Source organism: Microcaecilia unicolor, chromosome 9, assembly GCF_901765095.1.
Source record: "Microcaecilia unicolor chromosome 9, aMicUni1.1, whole genome shotgun sequence".
In the NCBI taxonomy this organism is placed as follows: Eukaryota; Metazoa; Chordata; class Amphibia; order Gymnophiona; family Siphonopidae; genus Microcaecilia; species Microcaecilia unicolor.
In genome coordinates this window covers 2,525,212-2,544,953 of record NC_044039.1, presented here as the reverse complement: position 1 = coordinate 2,544,953, position 19,742 = coordinate 2,525,212, and the positions used below count along the sequence as shown (strand labels likewise).

The 19,742-nt window shown below is 43.7% G+C and overlaps 1 protein-coding gene across 1 annotated transcript in view; it reads left to right on the top strand.

The window, feature by feature from the left end:
- PIK3C2G (phosphatidylinositol-4-phosphate 3-kinase catalytic subunit type 2 gamma) overlaps positions 1 to 19,742 on the top strand; it is a 170,973-nt gene that overhangs the window by 92,576 nt on the left and 58,655 nt on the right. Inside the window, exons 20-24 of the mRNA XM_030215213.1 lie at positions 8,359 to 8,466; positions 9,076 to 9,168; positions 10,757 to 10,886; positions 12,262 to 12,398; positions 18,363 to 18,532. Of these exons, the coding sequence (XP_030071073.1) occupies positions 8,359 to 8,466; positions 9,076 to 9,168; positions 10,757 to 10,886; positions 12,262 to 12,398; positions 18,363 to 18,532 (638 nt within the window). The remainder of the gene's footprint in view (positions 1 to 8,358; positions 8,467 to 9,075; positions 9,169 to 10,756; positions 10,887 to 12,261; positions 12,399 to 18,362; positions 18,533 to 19,742) is intronic.

Below are 19,742 nucleotides of genomic sequence, written 5' to 3'. Positions count from 1 at the left end.
GCTACGACACTGGTTCCTAGTGCAAAGCACTGCCGATTAAGCTCCCAATCAGTACAGCCAATGTCATTCGTGTGGAGAGTTAATGGAGAAAGGCTTTTTCACTTATATGCACGGGGTAATTGCATATCAGGCGTTTGCATGCGTATAGTACATAAGTAATGCCACACTGGGAAAAGACCAAGGGTCCATCAAGCCCAGCATCCTGTCCATGACAGCAGCCAATCCAGGCCAAGGGCACCTGGCATGCTTCTCAAACGTACAAACATTCTATACATGTTATTCCTGGAATTGTGGATTTTTCCCAAGTCCATTTAGTTGCGGTTTATGGACTTGTCCTTTAGGAAACCGTCTAACCCCTTTTTAAACTCTGCCAAGCTAACCGCCTTCACCACGTTCTCCGGCAACGAATTCCAGAGTTTAATTATGCGTTGGGTGAAGAAAAAGTTTCTCCGGTTTGTTTTAAATTTACTACACTGTAGTTTCATCGCATGCCCCCTAGTCCTAGTATTTTTGGAAAGCGTGAACACTCCACTCATTATTTTATATACCTCTATCATGTCTCCCCTCAGCCGTCTCTTCTCCAATTTCACACGGGGGAGCAATCTCCAGTTAGGAGTGACAATGCCACATACTGATTCTACAGCACCGAGATGTCACTATATAACACTAGGATAAACCCAAATTGACATTCCTAAATTTAGGCCCAACCAATTACGCCAGCCCAGGTCAATGGCCGATGTGAATGGACCTGCCAAAGTGTACCATGAAGAGGGCATAACTTATAGGGCCTGACATTCAGCCAGTGGTGGGAAGTGCGTTTGCTGTCCGCTACCGGCATTAAACTCAGATATTCAATGCTGGGTCATATCCGGCATAGAATATCCGGGTTTATTTTAGCCGACTAAAATGTTAACCGGCTATGCCGATATCCAGTGCTAACTGGTTAAACGTTTTAACAGTCAAAGATAGGCTGCTATTTAAGTGGCCTATTTTGACCACTCAACATAGTCGGCTTGGCGCCGAACATTCACACCTATCCACCAGAATATTCAGGGGGAGGTAACCAGTTATCTCCTGCTGAAAATCCATGGTTAGGTGCTTAAAGTATAAATCATTTTGAATATCATAAGTACATAAGTAGTGCCATACTGGGAAAGACCAAAGGTCCATCTAGCCCAGCATCCTGTCACCGACAGTGGCCAATCCAGGTCAAGGGCACCTGGCACGCTCCCCAAACGTAAAAACATTCCAGACAAGTTATACCTAAAAATGCGGAATTTTTCCAAGTCCATTTAATAGCGGTCTATGGACTTGTCCTTTAGGAATCTATCTAACCCCTTTTTAAACTCCGTCAAGCTAACCGCCCGTACCACGTTCTCCGGCAACGAATTCCAGAGTCTAATTACACGTTGGGTGAAGAAAAATTTTCTCCGATTCGTTTTAAATTTACCACACTGTAGCTTCAACTCATGCTACAGGGGGATAGTATTCTACAAGTTGTGCGTGTTTGTTGAAGACAAGCCTAGACCCTTCCCATGCTCTGCCCATGTAGTGCACATACACGGATAAGTGGAACTTTTCTTTGCACTTACATGTGTAAGGTGCTCGTAACTACCCGCACCCACTTTTACAATGACCAGAATGCGTGTACTTGTACCAGCTTCCACGTAGGCGTGTTCAGGAGTAGAGTTTAGGCAGAGCAATTTATGCCTATGTAGACTTATATGGTCTGTGCCAGAGCCGGTGGTTGGGAGGCGGGGCTGGTGGTTGGGAGGCGGGGATAGTGCTGGGCAGACTTATACGGTCTGTACCAGAGCTGGTGGTTGGGAGGCGAGGCTGGTGGTTGGGAGGCGAGGCTGGTGGTTGGGAGGCGGGGATAGTGCTGGGCAGACTTATACGGTCTGTGCCCTGAAGAGCACAGGTACAAATCAAAGTAGGGTATACACAAAAATTAGCACATATGAGTTATCTTGTTGGGCAAACTGGATGGACCGTGCAGGTCTTGTTCTGCCGCCATCTACTATGTTACTATCTTTCTAAAATGGGCCGCTCCTTGCCCTATCAATCGAGGTAGCCTGTTATAGAACCTTCCCTCATATTTAGGGTTACCATATGGCTCCAGAAAAAGGAGGACGGATTGAGCCAGCCGGGTTTTACTTCCATTGCTTTCCATTGAAAGCAATGGAAGTAAAACCCAGCTGGCGCAATTGCTTTCCATTGAAAGCAATGGAAGTAAAACCCGGATGGTTCAATCCGTCCTCCTTTTTCTGGAGCCATATGGTAACCCTACTCATATTGATTGATTTGGTGTCTTCAACGTAAGAAAATTGGCAAAAGCCGATTTTAACTGCACTGTGAAATACCTAAGAAGACCTAGACCAGAGGACTGCAAAGGGCAGGGACATCCACAATCAAAATTCATCAGATGCATTTTTATGCATATGCACTAAGAGCAAAGCTCATTACCATACCGTGGATGCCCTGAAGATCACAGCTGTTTGCAGCTCTTGATTGCTGGAAGTTAAGCACTGCTTCACTTTGGTGTTGGGAGTGGGGTCGGGGGAGGGTTATCACTCATGAGAAGGATTCAGTTTGGTGCTAACAAGCCCTGACATTTTTAACATATTTAACTCTTCCCATCTCTGGCTGCCTTTGGGACACACAAGTGCAGTGAGAATAAAGCAGATGAGAGCAACACTTGTACTGGTTGTTGAAGAGATGAAACAGTAAGATGGGGCAGGTGAGAGAAGAAGGCGTAGTTGGCAGGAATTTGGAGCGACATTGATAAGGTCAGCAGAAAGGTCGTAAGAAGTCAAAGATGCTTAGCCAAGGGAGACAAATAACAAGGGAAGCAGGCAAAAGGTGAAAATGAGGAGGAAGAACTGGAACGAACGTACGCTGTTCTTTTGGTTGTCTTTGCTGGATCTTTCCTCAGATTATCATGTTTTGCCCATGTGTAGTTATAACAGAATAGTAATCCAGTTATATTGATCATTATGGCGTAATTTTAAAACGAGGTGTCTAAGAAAGGAAGGCACAAGGCACATGTGCCTGATAAAAGCCTACCCGGAAGCCCCTACAGTTAAAGCAATTTACTGTATGTACTGGATGGAATATCTGTGTCTTTTCAGGAAAACATTATGTCTTGTTTTGGATTTTTCTGAGTTTTCCCAGATTCCATATTTTTGAGTGGAGGAGTAGCCTAGTGGTTAGTGCAGTGGACTTTGATCCTGGGGAAGTGAGTTGGATTCCCACTGCAGCTCCTTGTGACTCTGAGCAAGTCACTTAACCCTCCATTGCCCCTGGTACGAAATAAGTACCTGAATATATGTAAACTGCTTTGAATGTAGTTGCACCACAGAAAGGCGGTATATCAAGTTCCATTTCCCTTTCCCTTATGACATCACCATATCAGAAGTGAGCCAAGTATTGGGCAATCAAGCCATTGTGACATCACTGATGAGGTTGGCTCTTATTGGTGGAATGAGTGGAGGAGTAGCCTAGTGGTTAGTGCAGTGGACTTTGATCCTGGGGAACTGAGTTGGATTCCCACTGCAGCTCCTTGTGACTCTGGGCAAATCACTTAACCCTCCATTGCCCCTGGTACAAAATAAGTACCTATATATACTATGTAAACCGCTTTGAACTTAGTTGCAAAAACCTCAGAAAGGCAATATATCAAGTCCCATTTCCCCCTTTCCTTTATGACATCACAATATCAGAAGTGAGCCAAGTATCGGGCAATCAAGCCATTGTGACATCACTGATGAGGTTGGCTCTTATTGGTGGAATGAGTGGAGGAGTAGCCTAGTGGTTAGTGCAGTGGATTTGATCCTGGGGAACTGTATCGGGCAATCAAGCCATTGTGACATCACTGATGAGGTTGGCTCTTATTGGTGGAATGAGTGGAGGAGTAGCCTAGTGGTTAGTGCAATGGACTTTAAGCCATTGTGACATCACTGATGAGGTTGGTTCTTATTGGTGGAATGAGTGTAGGAGTAGCCTAGTGGTTAGTGCATTGGACTTTGATCCTGGGGAACTGGGTTTAATTCCCACTGCAGCTCCTTGTGACTCTGGGCAAGTCACTTAACCCTCCATTGCCCCTGGTACAAAATAAGTACCTGAATATATGTAAACCGCTTTGAATGTAGTTGCTAAAACCTCAGAAAGGCGGCATATCAAGTCCCATTTCCCTTTCATTGCACACATTTATTTTAAATAATATCGGTTAGAATTTTTAAATGTATGCACAAGGTAAAGTCTAGATTCAATAAAGCCATCTACCATATTAGCATACACTGCCGCTATTAGCATGTAACATTAGTAACTACGACCGGCAGCAAATAACGGACATCAATAAATATTAGCAAGCAGTGTTGCTATCAAATCAATGTGAACTCCTGAATGCATAACATAACACAACTCTTCTGCCACATGGACTTTATCTTACCACAAACCACATTGTATTTGTTCACACCGGAGTCGGCAAAGGTCTCTCCAGTACTATGTAAGCCACATTGAGCCTACAAATAGGTGGGAAAATGTGGGATACAAATGTAATAAATAAAATAACCTTTTGGTGCACATAAATAGTGATCCTGCCTCAGGATTCCTTCCCCCAGGAACGCCTGTACATCTATCTAACTAACTTGTGCACTATCTGAGCCTACTCGTGCTTTTGCACAAGCAGGGCTGGTGTAAGGAAATTAGCTCCCGAGGCAAACCTTCAGCTTTTCTCCCCTACAATTTAACTTTTAGGTCCCTCCACCCCTCCCCCAGCAATCATCCTTCCTGTGAAAATGTACTATTTTAAAACTGCCCCCCCCCCCCCCGGGGGCTGGTAAAAATTATTCCTGTTATTATTTTCCGTCTGTGCTTGTCAAGACCTATTGTTTTGGTCTGACTGCACTTGCTCTTTGGTGCTGTCCTGGGTGATCACCTTAGTGGCTGGGCTGCACTTCTCTACGTGCAATTAATCCCATTTCTCATACATTGTCTTGGCATTATGGAAGCAATTTATGGTCTGTGTTATGAGGGGTTTCACACTAGTGCATAATGAAAAGCTATTTACAGATTAGGATCATAACACATCGCTATTAAAGGTCCAGAGGTTAACTAAATGCCTAATTAGCAAATTATATGAACTGAATTCCACGGGTTCTGCGGAATCTTCTCTGGCTATATGCACAGGTTTCCTGATCACAATCGTTGAAAATACCATATTTGCACTGGACTAGGAAATCCCCACAGTATGATTTGTTTCCAGCTTTACTGTGTCTAAGGGAATAAAGACACCAAGAAAATCGACTTGGCAACAATTTCCATGTAAAAGGAGAGGAGTGTGGTAGCTGTGTTAGTCCACTCTTAAGGTTATCAATAGAAATCAAACAAAATAAAACATGGAAAAGAAAATAAGATGATACCTTTTTTATTGGACGTAACTTAATACATTTCTCGATTAGGTTTCGAAGGTTGCCCTTCTTCCTCAGATCAGAAATAAGCAAATGTGCTAGCTGACAGTGTATATAAAAGAAAACATTCAAGCATTACTATGACAGTAAAATAGATACCATTGGAGATTCTACATGGAATGTTGCTACTATTGGAGATTCTACATGGAATGTTGCTATTCCACTAGCGAAACCACTCAAAATCTCCTAAATGTTGGAATCTTTGGTAAATTCAACTTGTCAATACACTAAACCAAAGACAAAGAACTGGTGGTATACACTCCATATACCTATAGGAATTCTTCTATATTTTCTATTAATTTTCTGTACTTGTAAAATAACATAAGCCCAAACATCTGAAGATTCAAAAGCATAAATATACTCTAGAATATGTTTGGGAATCCTCAGAAGACACCACTTCCGGCACATTCAATAATGATTATTTTTTAGCCAAGTGGCATAGCGTCTCCTCATCGGACACTCCCTTAGGTAACTATTTTATAGTGCTTTTGCGAGCACTCACTGCAAAAAGTGCTCAAAACTACATGTGCTCGCTGCTACAAGTGCTCTAAATCAAAATCAAAAAACTGTTTAAAAGGACTTATCTTAAGTTCCTCTCCGTGTAGAATACTGTTGGAGTCCTTCTTTGGCTTTCCCTCAATAAGCGCCCGACACCGCGGGTTTCAACATTTTCGTCAGGGACTCGGGTTAACACTCGCCCATCTTCCCTTCACAACAGTCTGTACTTCCGGACATCGATAATTCTTCCAGATGCACTCGATTGTTCTTCATAGGCGCTTTTTAAAGGCTACACGGTGCTGTCTCGTTATCATGACGTCACTGTGTCAACAAAAATACAACCTTGGTAATGGTTATTTATCATCAAGGCCTGGTGGAAACCCCAGGAATAACATAAAATAAGTAAATAAATTCAGTTACATCTTACTTAGTTTAACCTATCATGAGCAGATTCAAGAATTGCAAAAATACCTAACAAAGCGGAAACGATTGTTAGGGTTTTGAGAAAACTAAATTCCAAAGATCAGATAAGTGCCCTAAAATTAGAAGTTATAGTTAGATCATGGAATTCCATTCCACCGATTCGTTGAGCCCATAAGGACTCATTGTCTGCAACCTATGAATCCACCATTGTTCTCTTCTAGTTAGGGCTGCCATGCCTTCTAATTTTAGGGCACTTATCTGATCTTTGGAATTTAGTTTTCTCAAAACCCTAACAATCGTTTCCGCTTTGTTAGGTATTTTTGCAATTCTTGAATCTGCTCATGATAGGTTAAACTAAGTAAGATGTAACTGAATTTATTTACTTATTTTATGTTATTCCTGGGGTTTCCACCAGGCCTTGATGATAAATAACCATTACCAAGGTTGTATTTTTGTTGACACAGTGACGTCATGATAACGAGACAGCACCGTGTAGCCTTTAAAAAGCGCCTATGAAGAACAATCGAGTGCATCTGGAAGAATTATCGATGTCCGGAAGTACAGACTGTTGTGAAGGGAAGATGGGCGAGTGTTAACCCGAGTCCCTGACGAAAATGTTGAAACCCGCGGTGTCGGGCGCTTATTGAGGGAAAGCCAAAGAAGGACTCCAACAGTATTCTACACGGAGAGGAACTTAAGATAAGTCCTTTTAAACAGTTTTTTGATTTTGATTTAGAGCACTTGTAGCAGCGAGCACATGTAGTTTTGAGCACTTTTTGCAGTGAGTGCTCGCAAAAGCACTATAAAATAGTTACCTAAGGGAGTGTCCGATGAGGAGACGCTATGCCACTTGGCTAAAAAATAATCATTATTGAATGTGCCGGAAGTGGTGTCTTCTGAGGATTCCCAAACATATTCTAGAGTATATTTATGCTTTTGAATCTTCAGATGTTTGGGCTTATGTTATTTTACAAGTACAGAAAATTAATAGAAAATATAGAAGAATTCCTATAGGTATATGGAGTGTATACCACCAGTTCTTTGTCTTTGGTTTAGTGTATTGGCTATTCCACTAGCAACATTCCATGTAGAAGGCTGCGCAGGCTTCTGTTTCTGTGAGTCTGACGTCCTGCACGTACGTGCAGGACGTCAGACTCACAGAAGCAGAAGCAGAAGCCTGCGCGGCCACATTGGTGATCCGCAAGGGCCGACTTCTACATGGAATGTTGCTAGTGGAATAGCAACATTCCATGTAGAATCTATAGAAATCAAACAAAATAAAACATGGAAAAGAAAATAAGATGATACCTTTTTTATTGGACATAACTTAATACATTTCTTGATTAGCTTTCGAAGGTTGCCCTAAAAGGAAGACGAAGAAACAGCAGCAGTGCTTTGAAGTGGGAAGATGATTGGCAGTTAGTGGCTAGGTGTAAAATAACTGTGATTGAAGACAGGGGATAGGCACCAGCACACGCACACACACACACACACACGCTCATACAGCCTACCCCTCCCCTGCCCCCCGAAGTTGGAGGAAGGAGAGTAGCACTCCCTCCCTCCTCTGCGGCCGCCTTCTCAAAATGGTGGTGCCCTGCCCTGCCTGGTGCATCCTGGAATGACCTGGGCGGAGCTTAACCCTTATATGGAAGTTAAGTCGATTGGCAATCAGGGGATAGTTGTAAAATGACTCTGGCAAAGGGCAGATGGTTGGCAACCAGGGGATAGGTGGGAAATTAGCAGATTGCCCCAAACAAGTGATTTAACTGGTCAGTAGCCATTTCTTCCCGGTTAAATTGTTTTGAATATCAACCAGAAGGTCGATTCAATCTGCCATGTAATATCACAGCCCCTGCAAACTCCAATTAATCTCCCGCTTTTCTTCTCTTCCTCGTTCCTATGCTTGTGTCAGCCTATCTTGGCTCTCACTGTATTATTTTTGTCTCACCCACCTGTTGTCCCATAGGGGGTTCTAAAGACTGAGCTCAGTCAGCTGGAAAGATTCTTTCAAGAGGAAAACACATGTCGACTCCCCCTGGACCCTGCTGTTCTGGTACAAGGAATTAACAGAGAGGTAATATGTCTTGGTGACTGGCTCTTACAGATATGTGCAGAAGCAGCGTGAAGAATACTTTATTCATATTTTCACCACCTTTCCAATAAAATGTTTAAAATGACTGCACTTATGGTTCCTATTTTTCCATGTGTCTCACTGGATGGAAACACAGGTCCCCAGCTTCTGCTGGTTCTAGCCAGAGCTTCTCAGACTTACACTAAGGGTATCCGGCGAGTAGGTCACTCGGACAGTTCCCACCCCCTTGGACAATTCTCATCCAGGACAATTCTTCCCCGGGATAATTTCCACCAAAAACCTCTCCCTCCCCCGGACTTTTCCCAACCTCTCTAGCCTTTTTCATTTTGCCATAGCTTTTACCGTGCCTTCTTTCTACGATCTGAAATTAAATCCAGTGCTTGAACAATGGATATGTAGCTCATGGTCTAGTAAATTTTAACATATCTACATCAACCCACAAACCCTTTAGTCTGTTCCAAAACTGCCATTCAGGAGTGTCTGAGCACAAGTATTTAATTCTATAGTATCAATCTAGGAAAATACGTAGGTAATATTCAAGCATTACCCAGTCTTGCCACTAAGCTCTGTGTTACCTTCTTTTTCTTTAAGGCATGTACGTATTTCACTTCCAACGCTTCCCCTGTGAAAGTGTCTTTCGTCAATGCAGATCCTCTTGGCAAACCTGTCAATGTCATTTTTAAGGTAAGCAGTTCCTTCAGTTGGAGAAGGTGTTACTTCAGTGTGATGAAGGCCAGTTAAAAAGTCTAAGAAAGGAATTTTCTGAGCCTCATGCCTCCTATGCACTGACACCATCTTAAAATGGAGAGTTGGTTCTACGCTCAACTCAATTCCCATGTGTGAAACTTCAAAGTATTCAAAGGATAGTTCCCTATTCAGCTTTGCCAATAGTGTAAGAAGAGACAGTTGCATTCATCTACAGTGAATCAGAAGAGTGTGGAGAAAAGAGGGATCAAACACTTGAACCCTTCCCTCCTTTAACACATTCCATGTGAATTCTAGGACTGAATGGCTCGTTCATTTCACGAGAGTCATCTCTCCTAAAAAGGAGTTTTCCTTACAGACTTTAAATGAGAGCCCTCGTGCTTTGTCAGCTCATACTTCTGCCCTATGTGACAGCTTTATAATCCTAATTTAATGATCTTAAAATGACATTACACAACCAGATTTTCAAAAGAACACATTTTTCTACACTGGTAACATCATTACAAAGTGTTTTAAAAAGAAATTCAGTGTCATTCCTCAGTCTTGTAGGAGTTTGTACCATTCCTGAGATTTCAGAATGTGCATTTCTCTAAAAAGTGAAACCAGGAAGAAGGAACTGGGAGTTCTCGGCTGAGCAGTATGAGGCGGTTACGTAGCTGGACTGTAGCAGCTGTAACCTCGGGAAGCATTACAGAAGGGTCACAGAATGCAGTGTGCACATGGCCTGGCATTTCATCAGAGTGGACACAGTGCACGGGAAACGCACTAAGCTCAGATTTCAGTGTCCTTTAGTAAATGGGCCCCTTAGCACAAAGTCCAGATTTAACATGACACTTTTTACGTCTTTTAGGGGATTTTCTTATTTGCAGTTCATGCGCTAATGTTCCTTGCAAATAATTAACTTGGGAGCATGTACTGCCTCGCCTTTAAGAAGTGGCTAGTGGTCCTGTGTTAAGTCTGTGTTATCCACTTGGCACATACAAATCAGAACATGCCAACCTGGTAGCACAGGGATGTCCATTTTCTGCCCATGACACACCCCTTCTTCAAAAATATATTTTTAAATAGCTAACACATGTGCTTAGCGCACAGAAACGGGCAAATTACTGCGAAATGCTTTTAACACATTTTGCGATAGCCAGTTTTTCCACACTGTGGGCCCCTTTTACTAAGCGGTGAAAAGCCCAATGCGGGCTTACTGTTCGCTAAACAGGAAGTAGTACCAGGCTACCACAGCAACCTGGCGGTACTTCCCGTCCCTAGCGTGCTGTCATATCCAGCGCTAAGGGTGGGTAATCGGGCAGTGCTGCATGCTGTCCAGTTACCACCGGGTTAGTGCGGAACCCTTACCACCACCTCAATAGGTAGCGGTAAGGACTCCCCCCAAAATGGACGTTCTGTCAGTGAAGGCCAGAATTGCAGGTTTTACAGGGGTGTGAAATTCTGTTATCCAGTCTACAAGAGTCACCAGAATCAACATCTTAGACTCTATCAATGAACTAATTATGCTCATGAAAGATTAAATATTATACGAGCTATATCTAGGCTTCACCTTTGTCTTCCACAGATAGGCGATGACCTGCGTCAGGATATGCTGGTTCTGCAGATAATTAGGGTCATGGACAAGATGTGGCTGCAGGAAGGTTTGGACCTCCATATGATCATCTACAGCTCTGTGTGTACAGGAAAAGATCAAGGTTGGTAGAGAGTGTGAAACAAACACTCAGCACCCACACACAAGATGCAGTGAATGGTCTAGGACTCAAATGATGGGGTGGGGGGGGGAATGGTATACAAATTGTTAAGTTCAATTAAATCCACAGCTATTCTGTTTCCTGGCCAGGTCAGAGTCCTGTGCTGGGTCCTTTACAGAAGCTCAAGAATTGGTCTGTTGGTTCCCAACAGATTACTCAAAGGAGTTTTTGTAGAGCATCACTGTTCTTATCCAAAATCTGCCACTGTAAACACTAAAAAGAGGGGTATAGAGCATGACTAAAGAGTGCCAGTGGAATTCATCAACTGGGCAATTCCGTAAAGGGTGTTGAGACGCAGCAGTCTAAGCTCTAATTCTATAATGGCACTGGGCACTCATTTTCCGTAATAAAATACTCAAATTATTCAGCATTTACATGTCAATAGTTAGGTCATGTCAACAGCGGCCATAACTGCACACGCCTAAATAGTTTTCTTTAACTTATTTGCGAAAATGTTGGACACGCCCATGCCTTGCCCTGTGCCAAGCGAGTTCTGAGTTAAAATGATAGAATTCAGCTTTGTGTCCCACTGCAGGCTTTTGACCCATAGATGGTTGCTAATAGTTGTCACTCTCTGACTACTGGGTGACCATCCCTGAAAGTTTTCCTTAAACCGATGCTTAAAAAATGTGTTCTATTTGGTTATTGATTCTTCTTTACCATTAGTATGAATGTTTTTCTCTGTCCTATATTTATTATGGTTCCTTTTCCTTTTTTTTCTATATAAATTTTAAATTTACAAATTTTACACCGCCCTGTTCTGCATGTCAGTATGGGGGGTAGAGAAAGTCTGAATAAACTATCTATATATATATAAAACTCACCCTCAACGTTCTATTGTCGGATGACGTCACTGAAGCCAAGGTTCATAAGTTCGAAGCTCTGAAGCCAAGAAACTCACAGCCTCGGGGCCCCGCCCTCGCGTCAAACGTTATGACGTTGAGGGCGGAGGCGGACCAATTCACTCACATTGACGACGGCCAGGGCGCCGCAATGGGCCACCCACTGACGACGAAGGTGCGTTGGGTTGGGGGGCCCCTTAAGGTTCACAACACTCACAAATCCTCTTATACCCAGATGAAGCAAAACCTTCAATGGTTCCCTCCAAAACACTAGAGACGCCCATATATTTCTCCTACTGACAACGGCAGACACTAGGGTCCATCTTATACTGCTTCAGTTTATTATTCAGTGCAGACTAGGCACAGGGTCCAGAAATTTCCTCACCCTAAAGACAGGAGAACATCTTGAGAACCTGCTGCTCAGACAGTGGTTTGTTTTAACAGGTTAAATACGGTTCACATTTCTCTCCATTTAGGACTAGTGCACATGGTCCCAGACGCCATAACCCTGGCAAAAATCCACCGTCAGTCTGGAATCATAGGACCCCTGAAAGAAAACACAATTCTCAAATGGTTTAGACGTCACCATCCTTCACAAGTTAGTTATCAAAAGGTAAGTTGATCACTCTTTACGTGGCTTGCTATTCAATTACCCTCAGGGAGGATTACCTGGGCTAATTGGCAGGGAGGCACCTATGTATGACCTACTTTATAAAGGCATATAGCAGCTATATGTCTGTATACAGTATGAGGGGCAAAAGGGCAGAAACTGAAGCTACATTGTACACTTACGCTGATCCCCATCTGATGTAAAGGTCCTTGGCTGCAGAGGTACAATCTGCATGACCACATGTATTTAATAAAGAATGGTGAATGCAGAAAAGGTAGATGATCTGCGGAACAAACAGCAGATCAAAAAATGTAGAAAGCGATATCAAGGACTTTAATTCAAACAAATAAATAATTATGCCTGACGTGGCCACGTTTTGCCAAGAGGTTGCATCAGAGGCAAAACCGTAGGACAAGACAATAAAAAATTAAAAATCACACAGTAATAGTCATTCACATGGAGTGGCCTAGTGGTTAGGGTGGTGGACTTTGGTCCTGGGGAACTGAGGAACTGAGTTTGATTCCCGGCACAGGCAGCTCCTTGTGACTCTGGGCAAGTCGCTTAACCCTCCATTGCCTGCCACATAGAGCCTGCCATGAGTGGGAAAGCGTGGGGTACAAATGTAACAAAAAAAAAAAAAATCATATCAGAACCATGCAAACCAGTTGAGAACATGCAAAGAACATCAGAATGAAAGTATCAAAAACAGCGGCATCCAATTTCAAAAAAGCTTTGTACAGTGACCAGGATATGACAAGCAGGCAGAATTATTAATCATTGTGCATAAGAGTGGAACGCGCTTGTCTGAATACTCAATTATATCAGCGAGTGTACAGCTTATATACAAATAAAATTAACAACAGTAAATACCTAGAGAGGTAATAAACATTTTTTAAAAAGCAAGCTTCCCTCTAGAACTAACAGTCAGGCTCAATTCTAAAACAATTATCACATCGAGTCAGGGAATATAACAGCAAGGTTTGAAAGACGTTTCAAAGGTAATAGGCAACAAGAGCTGAAAAAACAAACAAACAAAAAGCAGTAAAAAAAAACAAAAAAGCAAGCTACTCACAGCCCTGCAGCAGGTCCTTCAGAGTTTCTCCAGCAAATCAACCTAACTCTGTTTCTCAAGGTTTATGTGACAAGTGGACAGGTCAAAGGACAATCACACTTAAAATAGGGAAAAAAATAAGATGTCTTCCTGGTGATTCTATCAAGGGGCATCTATTTATAGAGCCCTGTTTGCAGCCCACTTTCCAGTATAAAATACATAGTAAACATAGTAGATGACGGCAGAAAAAGACCTGCACGGTCCTTCCAGTGTGCCCAAGAAGATAAATTCATATGTGCTACTTTTTTATTTGTACTGTCCTCTTCAGTGCACAGACCGTATAAGTCTGGCCAGCCCTATCCCCGCCTCCCAACCACCAACCCCGCCTCCCAACCACCAGCTCTGGCACAGACCCTATAAGTCTGCCCAGCACTATCCCCGCCTCCCAACTACCAGTCCCGCCTTCCACCACCAGCTCTGGCACAGACCATATAAGTCTGCCCAGCACTAGCCCCGCCTCCCAACCACCAGCTCTGCCACCCATTCTAGGCTAAACTCCTGAGGATCCCTTCCTTCTGCACAGGATTCCTATACCTATAATTAGGCCTGAGCACTTACTGTATGCTATATTAATATATTTTTTCTGCCTTATTACCAATTAGCTTCAAAACAGATCTTACATAAGTACATAAGTACATAAGTACATAAGTAGTGCCATACTGGGAAAGACCAAAGGTCCATCTAGCCCAGCATCCTGTCACCGACAGTGGCCAATCCAGGTCAAGGGCACCTGGCACGCTCCCCAAACGTAAAAACATTCCAGACAAGTTATACCTAAAAATGAGGAATTTTTCCAGTCCATTTAATAGCGGTCTATGGACTTGTCCTTTAGGAATCTATCTAACCCCTTTTTAAACTCCGTCAAGCTAACCGCCCGTACCACGTTCTCCGGCAACGAATTCCAGAGTCTAATTACACGTTGGGTGAAGAAACATTTTCTCCGATTCGTTTTAAATTTACCACACTGTAGCTTCAACTCATGCCCTCTAGTCCTAGTATTTTTGGATAGCGTGAACAGTCGCTTCACATCCACCCGATCCATTCCACTCATTATTTTATACACTTCTATCATATCTCCCCTCAGCCGTCTCTTCTCCAAGCTGAAAAGCCCTAGCCTTCTCAGCCTCTCTTCATAGGAAAGTCGTCCCATCCCCACTATCATTTTCGTCGCCCTTCGCTGTACCTTTTCCAATTCTACTATATCTTTTTTGAGATACGGAGACCAGTACTGAACACAATACTCCAGGTGCGGTCGCACCATGGAGCGATACAACGGCATTATAACATCCGCACACCTGGACTCCATACCCTTCCTAATAACACCCAACAATCTATTCGCTTTCCTAGCCGCAGCAGCACACTGAGCAGAAGGTTTCAGCGTATCATCGACGACGACACCCAGATCCCTTTCTTGATCCGTAACTCCTAACGCGGAACCTTGCAAGACGTAGCTATAATTCGGGTTCCTCTTACCCACATGCATCACTTTGCACTTGTCAACATTGAACTTCATCTGCCACTTGCACGCCCATTCTCCCAGTCTCGCAAGGTCCTCCTGTAATCGTTCACATTCCTCCTGCGACTTGACGACCCTGAATAATTTTGTGTCATCGGCGAATTTAATTACCTCACTAGTTATTCCCATCTCTAGGTCATTTATAAATACATTAAAAAGCAACGGACCCAGCACAGACCCCTGCGGGACCCCACTAACTACCCTCCTCCACTGAGAATACTGGCCACGCAATCCTACTCTCTGCTTCCTATCTTTCAACCAGTTCTTAATCCATAATAATACCCTACCTCCGATTCCATGACTCTGCAATTTCTTCAGGAGTCTTTCGTGCGGCACTTTGTCAAACGCCTTCTGAAAATCCAGATATACAATATCAACCGGCTCCCCATTGTCCACATGTTTGCTTACCCCCTCAAAAAAATGCATTAGATTGGTGAGGCAAGACTTCCCTTCACTAAATCCGTGCTGACTTTGTCTCATCAGTCCATGTTTTTGTATATGCTCTGCAATTTTATTCTTAATAATAGCCTCCACCATCTTGCCCGGCACCGACGTCAGACTCACCGGTCTATAATTTCCCGGATCTCCTCTGGAACCTTTCTTAAAAATCGGAGTAACATTGGCTACCCTCCAGTCTTCCGGTATTACACTCGATTTTAGGGACAGATTGCATATTTCTAACAGTAGCTCCGCAAGTTCATTTTTTAGTTCTATTAATACTCTGGGATGAATACCATCAGGTCCCGGTGATTTACTACTCTTCAGCTTGCTGAACTGACCCATTACATCCTCCAAGGTTACAGAGAATTTGTTTAGTTTCTCCGACTCCCCCGCTTCAAATATTCTTTCCGGCACCGGTGTCCCCCCCAAATCCTCCTCGGTGAAGACCGAAGCAAAGAATTCATTTAATTTCTCCGCTACGGCTTTGTCCTCCTTGATCGCCCCTTTAACACCATTTTCGTCCAGCGGCCCAACCGACTCTTTGGCCGGTTTCCTGCTTTTAATGTATCTAAAAAAGTTTTTACTATGTATTTTTGCTTCCAACGCTAATTTCTTCTCAAAGTCCTTTTTTGCCCTCCTTATCTCCGCTTTGCATTTGGCTTGGCATTCCTTATGATCTATCCTGTTACTTTCAGTTGGTTCTCTTCTCCACTTTCTGAAGGATTGTTTTTTGGCTCTAATGATTTCCTTTATCTTACTGTTTAGCCACGCCGGCTGACGTTTAGTCTTTTTTCCCTTTTTTCTAATACGTGGAATATATTTGTCCTGAACCTCCAGGATGGTGTTTTTAAACAGCATCCACGCCTGATGCAAGTTTTTTACTCTGCGAGCTGCTCCTTTCAGTCTTTTTTTCACCATTTTTCTCATTTTGTCGTAATCACCTTTTCTATAGTTAAACGCTAGCGTACTTGATTTCCTAGTTTCACTTCCTTCAATGCCAATATCAAAACCGATCATATTATGATCACTGTTATCAAGCGGCCCTCGTATCGTTACCCCCTGCACTAGATCATGAGCACCACTAAGGACTAAGTCTAGTATTTTTCCTTCTCTTGTCGGCTCCTGAACTAGCTGTTCCATGAAGCTGTCCTTGATTTCATCAAGAAATCTTATGTCCCTTGCGTGTACAGATGTTACATTAACCCAGTCTATATGCGGGTAATTGAAATCCCCCATTATTATTGTGTTGCCCAGTTTGTTTGCGTCCCTGATTTCCTTTAACATTTCCGCATCCGTCTGTTCGTCCTGGCCAGGCGGACGGTAGTACACTCCTATCACTCCTATCACTGCCCAACATTCAGCTCTGTTTAACCGGTCAGAACGGCTGCTGACCGGTTAAATAGTGCTTAACCGACCATCCGCCGATATTTAATGAGGGATAAGTGGCTATTCCCCACTGACTATCCCTGGTTAGTGGCTAGCGGATAGCCGGTTATATTGCATGATTTAACCGGCTATGCACCAATTTTTAAAGTGGGTTTAGTGGCCATATTTATTCTAGCGGGTTTCCTTCAAACTGGCCAAAAAATAAGCCAGATGTTCAATGCCGGTCACTGGAAATAGCTTGGCTATCCGGGATTTGCGCAGAATATCAATCCCATACAGGGGCGCAGCCAGATAACAGATTTTGGGTGGGCCTAGGCAAGAAGAGTGTGGGCACCAAGCATTCTCCCCCACCACCACCAAAAAAATCTCTCAGCTGTCGGAAAAATGCTTCTTTCCAGCTTGGCAGTCTGCAGCAGGCAAGCGCTGAAAACTGAGCATGTGTAGGTGCTGGTGTCGTGGAGAGTAGCGTTTTTGTTACTATCGGGGAAGTCTTCAGCTGGCAAAGCTTGGGATCCCTACCAGCTACCGCTAAACGTGTACTACTGTTGGGTGGGCCTGTGTCCTAAGTGGGTGGGCCCTGGCCCACCCAGGCCCATCTGTGGCTACGCCATAGTAAATAAAACAGCACAAAAAGATTTTATAACTTCTTGAATCCTAATTTGAGAATAAATAGGATTTCTAAATAGGATTTCAGAGCTCTCTGGAAAATAAGATCATCCTGAATCTGTCTCAGATTTATTGGTAAACTGTTCCAGATTTTGGCACCCTGGTAAGAAAATGTAAATCCTAACGCAGATGTAGAAATTATATTAGTCATTCCAGATGTGGAGCTTGTGTAACTGCTTCACCCACTTCAGTAGTGGAGATTTGCACCTTACCTGTCGTATCCTATAAATGATTCAGCTGTGAGTCCTACCTACCGCCTGTAAAATACGCAGATCTAGGCGCAGGCACGCGGATATGACGTATCCTAAACATTACTGGGGCTGATTTTCAAAGCGCATAGATTCACAAAGCTCCATTGCTTTGATAATACGCCTCTTTGTGTATAATCAGCATGTAAATGTTACCCTTTACTTTACAGAATTACTCCCTTAATGTACAGGTCACTGAGGTTTTTCTTGAATTATGCATGAGAGGAGCACTGGCATTAACTTAGAGCTATTAAGCATTCCCAGGAGCAAAAACCTTTATAAATAATGTATTTTCTTAATGGTGGAGCCTTCTCTTGATTCCTGGGTCACCCTCTGACACTTGTTACCCAGCAATCCCAGAAGTGCCTAGTCCGACGTCCTTTGTAATGTCCATGGGAGAATTAGATCCCGTCAAATTGATCAAGAGATTCCCTTTTGCTAATACAGAGCTTTCTATCTTCAGAGGCGCTTTGTAGCGGAGTAGGGTTGGCGTGGCATGGGCATGCTAAGATGCAATTTTTAGGGACTGTCATAAAGCGTTAGAAATGTTGTTTTCTTGCTGTATTGATGGAGACTTTATCTTTTTTTTGGTTGCGCAGGCGGTGAATAACTTCTTTTACTCATGTGCTGGTTGGTGCATTGTCACATTTATCCTGGGAGTCTGTGACAGACATAATGATAATATCATGCTGACCAACACTGGCCACATGTTTCACATCGACTTTGGAAAGTTTTTAGGTCACGCCCAAAAACTTGGACCCATAAAAAGGTTGGTTCTTTAGACAATTATTATATTGAGACGCAAGATTACCATCAAATTATCATCAGCACAGTGTAAAAATAATAAATTTGGAAACTGCATACAGATTCTGCACATGGCGACTGTCCATTGACTTTGTCCCTCAGCTTTAATCTAAAAGTGTAAATGAAATTCTAAGGAGGAAATTCTATAAATTGGGGTTTAGACGCGCAAATAATTGCTAGTAACCTATACGGCAGCGTCTGAGGGCAGAATCCACGTTAATACAGGGGGTGGGTTTATATGTGGGCAGAGCATGTGTAGACTGTGGCGTCACCTTCAAGTGACGGGCATAACTTGTAGAATACTGGGGCCCTTTTACAAAGCAGTGGTAATCCCAACGCAGCCTTACCGCACGCGAATCTGGAGCTACCTCCGGTGTACAGCAAGAATAAGTCAAACATAAGCAACAGACAATTACAGCTGTAAAAATATTCAAACAACAATACAAAGTAAGGCATATAATGTTATGTTACAATGTCAACACAGCACACAAGAAAATATTTTAATAGGCAGTGTAGGGTGTAAGCAAAGATGGAAATAAAGGACTAGTTTAAAGAAAGTTGCTTGAACGTTACCTTAGCTAGCGTAGGAGTGGATAAGCATGACCAGTGGCGTCACGAGGGCAGCTGACACCCGGGGCGGGTCGCCGCTGCGCATCCCCCCCCCCCTGGGTGCAGCGCGACGCACCCTCCCCCCTCCGTAGCACAACCCCCCCCCCTGCAAGAACATACCTGGATGGCGGTGAGGGGCGGGCGGGAGAGCCAATCCGCCGAGTGCACGCCGCTGGGGGGTGTCGGCACCTCGCTGGTTCCTTGCTCTCTCTGCCCCGGAACAGGAACCTGTTCCGGGGCAGAGAGAGCAAGGAACCAGTGAGGCGACGACACCCCCCAGCGACGTGCACCCGGGGCAGACCGCCCCACCGCCCCCCCTTCCTACGCCACTGAGCATGACCTGCTACAGTATGTGCAGCCAGTGTCATTGAATGGGGGGGGGGGGGTATAAGGCTGATGTTTTACCTAGGGTGTCCAATACCCTTGCACCAGCCCTCACCATGCTCCACTTACATGTGGGTTCCCCAAATCCAGGGGATACCTATTTGGTATTCTCCCTATAAATGGGTCACGACTACAATGACACACAGAAACGTAGGACAAACGAGTGGGGTTCACGTTCGAAG